At 53.3% G+C, this 10561-nt stretch overlaps 1 protein-coding gene across 1 annotated transcript; it reads right to left on the bottom strand.

Annotated features, from left to right (window-relative positions):
* Positions 1-8298: 8298 nt before the first annotated feature.
* LOC146764138 (olfactory receptor 14J1-like) lies at positions 8299-9264 on the bottom strand. Its single transcript, XM_085565608.1, has one exon. It carries the CDS (start codon positions 9214-9216, stop codon positions 8299-8301), a length of 918 nt encoding a protein of 305 aa, XP_085421734.1. The 5' UTR covers positions 9217-9264.
* Between the last annotated feature and the right edge of the window lie 1297 nt (positions 9265-10561).

Genomic DNA, 10561 nt, shown 5'->3' with positions numbered 1-10561 from the left:
CTCAGGGGCAGCAGCTCCTCGGGAAAACCTGGGCGGGCAGCAGGGGATGCCCAGGGAGAAGAAGCCATAGCCCAGAGCCCCAAGGGTGGCACTGGCTGAGGGACGGGGCAGGAGGGAGAGGCCACTGCTGGGATGGCGCCGGAACTGCCCAGCATCACAGGGCCTGTATGACATTACAGACTGGGCTGTGTGACATCACAGAGATGGCTATGTGACATCTGAGAGGCTGTGTGAGGTCACTGGGGAGGTCACTCTGCCCTAGCCCCCTCCCAGTTCCCCCAGAGAAGTCCAACGCTGCTCGTGCACAGTGGGGTCCCCTGTGCCCCCAAGTCCCCCTGCCCCTGGTGCCGCAGCCTCCCCCAGGGGATGTTCCACAAGATCAACCCCAGAGCCTGACACGGGGACGGGGGCTGGAGCCATGGGGGGTGGGACAGGGGGACAGGGACTCCCGGCAGCGTCCCCATGTCCCCCAGGGCCAGAGCCTGGGCCAGGGCTCCTTCAGCCTGTGACCAATGAGGGTTTGAGAGCGCTGAAAAAATCCCCAGCAAAAACCAGATTTAATATTAAAGTGACAGCAGCACAAAGTTCCTTGGCAAGAGTCACTCTGCTCCTGACTGGACACTTCAGGCACAGCAAGGAAACAAAGCAACAACAAAACCAAACAAAATCCAGGCAATCAAACCAGAAATGAACTGAGAACTGTCCCTGTGTGTGTGACACAAAAAAAATGAGGGCAAGGATAAAAGGAATATGACCCAAAACCTTAACAGACCTAAAACCTAATAGGAGTTACCTTATACCTTTACCTTAATTTCTACATTAAACTTAACAATTTAGCAAAAGAACAGAGCTTAACAGTATTTAACCTAACTTATAACCTATAACTATGCAATTTAAAACAGGAATAACATTTAACAATATTTAACTTAACATATAACTTATATTAAACATATGAACCTAGCAAAAGAACAACTCTTAGCAGCGTTTAACTTAGCTTAGACCTCGTGATTTAGCCTTACCTACAGGCCTGACTGGCTCTGCTATCCAAGGCACTCAGACCCCTCAGATGGCAGCATTTCTGCCACATTTCCCCAGCACAGGCATTCCTGTGTGCACACAGACACAGAGAGTCAGTGCAGGGCACCTGTGAGAAATTCCCCTGAGCAAAGGGAAATGCTCCCTGGGGATGCTTTGGCATCTCCCCAGCAGGGAAGGGTTGAGCCTGGGGGAGTGGGGGGATCGGCCCAGGCTCCCTCGTTGTTGGGGATCCCCGAGTGCAGCAAACGGGAGAGTTCCCGGCTCGGAGAGGCCCCACTCAGAGGGAGTCGCTGGCCCAGGAGAGCTCCAAGGGCTCCTTTTGGAGCACTGTTTGTAGGGCCCCAAGAGAGGGGCTGCAGTCCCAGCCATGTTTCATCCTGGCCGCACTTGGCACCAGCAGCTTTCTTTGGCAGGCTGAGAACAGGGATGTTGTGCCACCGAGGGAACACAAACAGTTCCCAGGGCTGCTCCTAAAGCAGCCAGGAGCTGGCTGGGCAGCAGCAGTGCCTGGAGCAGAGCGTGTTTGTGCTGAGCTCCAGAGGAGCTGAGCCCAGGGGCTGCTGGCCAAGGCGGAGGCCAGCGAGCATTTCTCAGCTGGCAGGGCGGCCTGAGAAGGGGAGGGGGGAATGCACCAGCACAGGAACCATGGAACCAAGGGACCATTGTGACACCGTGGGGCACCATGGAACCAAGGGGCCATTGTGACACTGTGGGGCCTGTGGGACCAAGGGACCATTGTGACACCGTGGGGCCTCATGGAACCGTGGAGACCCTTATGACACTTTGGGGTGTCATGGGACCAAGGGACAGTTGTGACATGGTGAGACCCCAGGGAGCCAAAGGTCCATTGTGACATTGGAAGGCCACATGGAATCATGGAGACACCATTAAGAGACTTCACAACTTCATGGAACCAAGGGGCCATTGTGACACTGTGGGGCACCATGGAATCATGGAGACCATTGGGATACTATGAGGCCCCACGGAATAAGCAAAGCATTGTGACACTGTGAGGCCTCACAGCACCAGTGAGACCATTGTGACCCTGGAGGTCCCCACAGAACCAAGAGGGTCATTGGGACACTGTGGGGCCTCACGAAACCAAGAGGCCTTTGTGGCACTGCAGGGCTGCAGGGAACCAAAGGTCCATTGTGACACTGCAGGGCCTCGTGTCATCAGTGTTCCATTGTGACCCTGTGGAGCCAAAGGAGACCATTGTGACACCACAAACCCCCAGAGTCCAAAGGTCCATCGTGACATTTTGGGCCTCATGGAACAGAGGAGTCACTTGACATTGTGGGACCTGGGAACCACAGAGACCACTGGGACACTGTGGGGTCCCAAAGAACCAAGGGAACATGGAGCAGGTCTGGCTGGTTTGACCTCCAGGGGCTGCCTGACAGCTTGGCACCTGCAGGGTCTCTTCTCACTGGGGCTCGGGGCTTTCCTTCCTATAGAAAAGAACTGTCCTTCTCCTGCAGGTGTCAATGGCCATATTGGGATTTCAGCACCAATGTTGACTGTTGTGACAGACTGGAGGAGATTGCTGGCTGGAAACATTTCAGTGTGGGGGAGGAAGGGGCAGGTCCAGCCTTGCCCTGCCCTGGAACCCCAGCACTGCCCTGCCCTGGAACCCCAATCCCCCCAGAGCCTCTATCCCAGCCCAGCAGTGTCTGCCAGTCCCTGGCACAGCACAGGCCATGCTCCACAGCCACCTCTGGAGCCCCAGCCCAGCTCCCGAGTGACCAAATGACCCCAAGTCCCACCTGGGGGAAGGGCCCAGGAGGACCAAGGGGTATTTAAGGCTGACCACAAGGCAAGCACACATCTTGACCCTTCCTCCTCTTGGAATTTCCAGCTGAACATTGCTGGAATCCAGGAGGTGGTAGCTGAGTGTGTGCTTCTCTCTTTGTATCTTATTTTTCTCTTTCTCTGTATCTACTTCTTTTATTTCTGTACTGTTGCAAATATTGATTAACTTAAAATTGAACAGGCTTAGAGTTTGTGAAGTTGAATGGGCCAAGTTAATGCCTTGAGAAGTGTTTTTTGTTGATTGAATGCCGTATTAAAACATTTGCCAAAGTTTCTCTGATTTTTCTAAATTTCCCAGTAAAGGCTGTTTTGTTGTTTAGAGCTCCTGAGTATCTCTTGATAGTATTGCTCCAGTCCATCCAACTCAGAGGACAGAAATAATTTTCATTCCTTTTGAATGTCACCTTGAGAGAGTTTTTTAGTGGATGGGGGTCAGGGCTTGTGTGTCCCGCTTGGCACAGCCCAGGCAGGGCTTTCACAGCCCCATCCCACACTCCATTGCCCAGCTGGAGCCGCTGGTGCCTCTGAGTTCTGCTGCCCCAGCCCCAGGGATGCTCTCCTTGTCTGCCCATTCCCCCAGGGCCTCTGGGCAGGGATGGCCTCAGTGGGGGCTGCTGACATCCTCAGCAACTTGGAGGCTGCTGCTGAATTTTCCTGCTCCAGAGGCTTCTTCAGCCTTCAGCTCTTCAGTTCAGGAATTCAGTGCGCCAGGGCTCATTAACATTCAGAACACCTTAACAAGCCAAGCCTCTGGGAATAATTTGATTTATGTTTTCAAATCCTTTGTGGTTGGTTAGGCGGATTCCATTAGTGTAATTGAAATGAATGAATTTTATTTACACAGGGAGTGAGGAACCATTTTTTAGGTCCCATTTTGATTTTTTAGTTAATACATTGATATGTGCAATCTCCAATTGACACTGAATCCAAGTACCTCCTCATCCAGTTTGAATAGATATGAAAATAAAGACCCTTTATGGCTGACAATCCATCAGACTCTGTCCCTACCCTCACCCCACCATTTCCCCCATCCCAGCCCTGGCACTCCGAGCAGACTTGTGCAAATCTGAGCTCCCTCCAGCCCAGGCTGCACCTGCAGGTTTCAGCTCCTTGGCTCCAACTCCCACCTGCTTTCCTTGGAGAAGGAGCTGCCTGAGACACAGAGGGATGTTCATTTATTGCCAGCCAACAAAGCCTGGGGAAGGCACAGCTCCATCAAATGCAAAAGTCATTCCTCTGCTGGCTATTAAATCGACTGTGCACAGCAGACAGTCTCAGAGCAGTGGAAAACACCTTCTGTGCCCAGCACAGATCCCAAGGTCCCCCAAAACCTTCCCTGCCCCAATTCTTCCCAGATTTGCTCTTTGCACACACGAATCACAGGCTGAAGTCAGGAGCTGCCTCCATGGCCAGAGGGGGGAAAAGAGGGAAAGTGGATGAAGAGCTCTCCTGTGCAGAGCCAAGGTCCAAGTGCAGCCCCTGCAGTGGGAACCACAACTCATCAGGTTTGTGTCCTTTGGGCTCAGGGATGGTGACACTCAGAGGCACAGAAAGGTTTCTTGCCTACGAACAAAAGTTAAACATTTGATCAGTTTAATAACCATTTCAGCTCTTCCCTCAGCTCTCTGTGATGCCCAGCAGCATCTGACATGTCCCTCATCCGCAGGGGATTTCTGTACAGGAACAGTTTTAGACAAAGACATAGGAAATGGTAATTCTGTGATGGATATAAACACAATAAGATATCATTCATATTTATTCGAACTTCAGAAAGATAGGGTCATTCCGTGTTGTTCAAAGCATGAATCGAGTCACTTGAGAGGCCCTTGAATGACCAAAGAGCACCTAGAGGAAGAAATCTGGGGGCAACAGTTAGGACACAGAACCAGCTGGTCTGGTGAAGAGATGCCCTAAGACATGACCATTTCAACAGGAGAACTGGAAACCCCTGAAGAAAGGGGGAAATGTTACAAAGAGAATACTGGTGATTCAAGAAGATGGGAAGATCAGTATTGCTTCTCTTTCCCCAACAGTACACCTCCAGGAAATTCCTGTTACTGGTGGGGAAAACTTTGATATTTTTTAAAAGTAGTGAACTGACCCAGACAATAAAAATGTCCTTGTATAACAAGAAATGTACAAGTATTAATACCTGTGTCCCTTTCCAGGCAGACATCAGCTGTGTGCCCATGAACAGGCAGTGCCACTTGTGCCCTGAGGTGCTGAGCTGGGATTGGATCTCTCAGAGAGGAGCTGAGGGAGAGCAGAGCACCTTGCAAGCTGCAGGTCCCTGCCAGCCCCGCAGGGCTCCTGTGCCATCAACATCTGCTCTGCTCCAGTCTGGAACAGGGCCCAGCACGGTGCTGGGATCACCAGAGAGCTGAGGTGTGTGCTGGAATTCCATGCCCTCCCCATGGCACAGCAGCCCTGCATTTCCCTGCTCCAGCCTTGGTCTCCAGCACAGCCATGGACACTGATGGTTCCTGTGCCAGGCTCTCCCAGCCCAGCCCAGCTCCCTGCCAGCTCTGCCAGCTGCCCTGAGCTCTGGGCAGCACCAAGGGCCTCTCCCCAGCACAGCCCAGCCGGCTCTGGCCCCACAGCTCTGCTCAGCCCAGGCTGCTCTGGGCACTGCCCCACGGCCTCAGCCCCTGCCAAGGGCACAGCAGCAGCTGCAGCTCAGCCAGGACTCAGCCCCACCATGGGGGAAGGGGCTTGGCCAAGGCCAAAGGAGCTCCCTGGCTGCCCTGCTCCCCTCTGCCTGAGGTGCTGAGAGCTCTGCAGCCCCTCCTGCCATCCCATCTGCCCAGGCCAGCACAAGAGCCCCGGCCCTGGGGCCCTGCAGAGCTGCTCCTGCTCCAGGCCCAGGGCCCATCCCAGAGCTGGGGCAGCCACAAAGCTGTGCCCATTTCTGCTCATTGCTGCTCTGATGGGGATGCATCGTCAGCCCCTTGGAGGCTGCTGATGAATTTTCCTACTCCAGAGGCTTCTTCTTTCTTGAGCTCTTCAGTTCAGGAATTCAGTGAGAAAAGCTCATAAAGATTTGCTCAAAATGCACAAAAAAGAAAAAAAGCTGCTGGGAATATATTACGTTTTCAATACTTCTGTGTTTAATGAGAGATTTTAGAAGTGTATTCAAAGTGAATATACTATATTGAAAACAATGGAGAGAGAACTGTTTTATCCAGTGTTCTTTCCCTGTTTATAGATGGAGATCAGCAATGTCCAATTGATATTGACCCCCAGCACCTTCTAATGAAGTCTGGACAGACATGAAAATCAAGATTCTTCATGTCTGACAATCAATAACACTATGTCCCCACTCCCACCCCACAATATTCTGAGGCATTTCTGAGACCTACAGGAATCAAGGGGCCATTGCTCCATTGCAAGGACTCTGATAACGGTGAGAAATATTGTTATTCTGTGGTGCCCCAAGGAACCAGGGTTCCCTGGTGACACTGCAGGATCTTTTATCACCAGGGCTCCATTTTGACACTGCAACACCAAGGAATTCCTTGTGGCACTCTGAGGCCTCATGGAACCAAGAGGCCACTGTGACCCTGCAGGGCCTTGTGGAACCATGCAGAGCTTTATGACAGAGCAGGACCTCGTGTCATGATGGGACCATGGTGACCCTGCAGGGCCCCATGGAATCAAGGGGCCTGAGCTGCTCCTCAGGAACTCACAGAATGAAGGAAACATGTTTGACACCGTGGTGGCCCTTGGGACCAAGAGGCCATTGTGACACTGTGGGACCAAGGAGAGCATTGCTGCCCTGCCAGACCTCATGGAACCAAGGATCCACTGTGACACTGCAGGGCCTTGGGGGACCACGGTGACATTGAGACACTGCAGGGCCCAAAGATCCAAGGGACTTTGTGACACCAAGGGGTCCCATGGAACCAAAGGGACATTGTGTCACTGGGAGAACTCATGGAATCATGGAAATCATTGGGATACTCTGGGGCCTCATGGAACCCTGGGGATACAAGGTTGTCTGGAAGTGTTGATCTGCTGGAGGGTAGGAGGGCTCTGCACATGGCCCTGGACAGGCTGGATCCAGGGCCCAAATCCAACAAGGTGAGGTTTAACAAGTCCAAGTGCCGGGTCCTGCACTTTGGCCACAACAACCCCTGCAGCACTACAGGCTGGGGACAGAGGGGCTGGACAGCAGCCAGGCAGAAAGGGACCTGCAGGGACTGATGGACAGCAGACTGGACACAAGCCAGCAGTGTGCCCAGGTGCCAAGAAGGCCAATGGCTCCTGGCCTGGATCGGGAATGGTGTCGCCAGCAGGAGCAGGGCAGTGATTCTTCCCCTCTGCTGGGGACTGGTTGGGCAGCGCCTCAAGTGCTGTGTCCAGTCCTGGGACCCCCAATTTAGAAGAACATGGAGGGGAAGGAGTGTGTCCACAGAACGGCAGTAAGGTGGTGAGGAGTCTGGAGCACAAGTCTTGTGAGGAGCGGCTGAGGGAACTGGGGTTGTTGATCCTGGAGAAGAGGAGGCTCAGGGGAGACACAAGGTGGTGTCAAGGCACAGCTTGGACTTGATGATCTCCAAGGTCTTTTCCAATCTGGCTGATTCTAGGATTCTCTGAAACCAACCTTTGGAGCAGTCGCAGGAGGAACCCTGGGCCTCTTCTCCAGAAGCTCCAGCAGCCCAGGTCCCTCAGCTTCTCCTCACAGCCCCAAAACCAATCCTGTCAGTCCTGCAGAGCCTCTGCAGCTCCTCCTCACTGCCCAGAACAGGGAGCCCCACAGCCAGACACAGCAGCCCAGATGTGCCCCCCTGGCCTGGGGTGCCTCTGGCAAGGGAGCAGCACCAGGCACTGCAGGAGCCTGCAGACAATTCCTGCAGCACTTGTGGGATGATCCTGCTCCCCAAGGGATGTTCCCATGGTGCCAAGTCAGGAACTGCAATGGGGAGTGGGGCCAGAGAAGAAAGGGTAAACAGGGTTGGGCTGTGTGCAGGGGAGGGAACAGGGGTGGACAACAGGAAGAAATTTGTATCAGGAAGAGTAAAGAAAGCAAAGGTGAAGCCAAGGAGATGCTCAGGGCAGTTTGGGGGTGGCTGCCAGGCAGCCCTGGCTCTGAGCAGCAGCGTCTGCAGTGGGACAGGAAAATCCCAGCTGATGGAAATAAACTTTCTGGCTGACTACAGAGGCCAGGACAAAGCTGAGTGGTTTCCCTGGTGTCCCCCAGCCCTTCCTGGCCCCAGGGGCTGATGGCATTTGTGCTCCCTCAGGTTCATGTCCCCACAGCACCAGCATGGGGGTGCTCCCGCCTGCTGTGTACAATGCAGACAGGGGCTCCTGACATTCCTTTGTGTGCAACATTAAAATGTAAAACAAAGAAAAAAATATCCAAAAGGAAACCAACAAGAAGTATCAAAGATGACTTTTATTACAAGTGATTGGCAGAAATTGGCCAGCAGTTTAATGTTCCTGAAACTATCCAGTCATCAGTCTCCTCACTTCAGCCTTGAGCTCCTGGTTCCTCAGGCTGTAGATGAGGGGATTCAGGGCTGGAGTCAACACCGAGTACAGAACTGACAGGGACAGATCCAGGGATGGAGAGGAGATGGAAGGGGGCTTCAGGTAGGCAAATATGCCAGTGCTGAGGAACAGAGAGACCACGGCCAGGTGAGGGAGGCAGGTGGAAAAGGTTTTGTGCTGTCCCTGCTCAGAGGGGATCCTCAGCACAGCCCTGAAGATCTGCACATAGGAGAAAACCATGAACACAAAGCAACCAAAGAGGACACAGGCAGTAACAGCAAGGAGCCCAAGCTCTCTGAGAAAAGATTTGGAGCAGGAGAGCTTGAGGATCTGTGGGATTTCACAGAAAAACTGGCTCAGGGCATTGCCATGGCACAGGGGCAGGGAAAATGTATTGGCTGTGTGCCGCAGAGCATTGAGAAAGGCACTGGCCCAGGCAGCTGCTGCCATGTGGGCACAAGCTCTGCTGCCCAGGAGGGTCCCGTAGTGCAGGGGTTTGCAGATGGACACGTAGCGGTCATAGCACATGATGGTCAGGAGGAAATACTCTGCAGAGATGAAGAACATGAAGAAAAAGAGCTGTGCAGCACATCCTGAGTAGGAGATGTTCCTGGTGTCCCAGAGGGAATTGTGCATGGCTTTGGGGACAGTGGTGCAGATGGAGCCCAGGTCACTGAGGGCCAGGTTGAGCAGGAAGAAGAACATGGGCGTGTGCAGGTGGTGGCCGCAGGCTACGGCGCTGATGATGAGGCTGTTGCCCAGGAGGGCAGCCAGGGAGATGCCCAGGAAGAGGCAGAAGTGCAGGAGCTGCAGCTGCCGCGTGTCTGCCAGTGCCAGCAGCAGGAAGTGGCTGATGGAGCTGCTGTTGGACATTTGCTGTGGCTGCACATGGGCACCTGTTCATGGAGAAAGGACAGGGACAAGTCAGGAGAGGCTGCTTGGAGCCAAACCTGGGCCATTCCCTGCAGCCTGTCCTGCTGGGACTCACCCACCCTTGTTCCTGCTCTGGGAAGACCTTCACCCAGGTCCCTGCCTGAGCTCCAGTTTTGCTGGCTGAGTGTGCCAGGAGCAGCCAGGGCTGTGCGTGGGGGCTCTGGAGGAGCCATCCCTGCCCTGCTGCCCTGGGTTTGTGGCCCTGTGGCAGAGGGACAAGGCTGGATATTCAGGATCTGTCAGGGGAATCACTCCTAATGCAGAAAGGCTTGGTACAATCTGCATGCTCACTTCTAGGGGAAAAAGATGGCAGGAGTTTGTTTTAGGAATTGTTTTCCTACCCATAGATCATTCCTTTCTCTCTGAGGTCAGAAATCCCCAGCATTCCTGCTGCACTCAGAGTTTGCCACTGAGAGATGAGAGAGGCAAAGCATTCCCCGTGGCTGAGGGAAGGTGAGGGTCTGGATGGGCTTGTTCCCCCAGCACTGCTCTGCTCAGCCCCCTCTGCTTCCCTGAGCATCTCCCTGGGCCTGGACATCCCCTCCTGAGAGGTGCCTTGTCCCTGCCAGCGCTCACAGAGCCCATCCCACCCTGTGTGCCCTCGACCCAGCCCTACAGAAACCTGCCTGTGTGCAGGGCCCTGGCTGGGGCAGGCTCTGTGTGCAGCTGGGCAAGGGCAGCTCAGGAGAGCCCTGCTGGGCCCTGCAGAGGTGATGCTGCTGCTGCCCAGGGCCGAGGAGTGGCTGAAGGCCCTTTGGGAGGCTCCCAGTAGAGACACTGACCACCCAAAGTCACAGTTCTGGAGTCTCTGTCCAAACATTCATTGGTGATCCTGTGTTTCCCTTTCAACTCAGAATGTTTTGTCATTTGGGATTAAAATATCTGTTCAGCTTCTCTCAACCCCCTGTTGTCTATAATTAAAGGAGAAAAAAGCCCTTGCAACAGTGTTAGAACAGTAAAGTAAAAACCAGACCTTTATTGGAAGCTTCCAGGTGTCCCAGTGGGGATGAGGCACAACCGGCCCCTGATTTCAACAATTCATTTAGGTTGATTAAGTAGGATAGTTTACAAGGACATTCGAAAGAATATTCACTTGTCCCAGTTACACACCCCTGGCTCAACCCATTGGAGTAGGTCCAAGGACATTTTCCCCCCAGGTTTCGTTATCACTGCTGGCATACAAAAACCAAAATGTTCTTCTTGTAGGTCCTCATCCTGTTGAAAAGACTATATAATATTCAAAAATGCATTTATACAGTCAGGTTATTTTTCTAAATTCTAAGAA

The sequence above is a fragment of the Lonchura striata genome, chromosome 36, assembly GCF_050655825.1.
Source record: "Lonchura striata isolate lonStrDom1 chromosome 36, ASM5065582v1, whole genome shotgun sequence".
Taxonomy (NCBI): Eukaryota; Metazoa; Chordata; class Aves; order Passeriformes; family Estrildidae; genus Lonchura; species Lonchura striata.
This window is presented reverse-complemented; position numbering and strand designations above follow the sequence as displayed.

Coding starts and splice junctions, on each gene's coding strand:
- LOC146764138 (XM_085565608.1), bottom strand. CDS start 9,216: ATGTCCAACAGCAGCTCCATCAGCCACTTCCTGCTGCTGGCACTGGCA.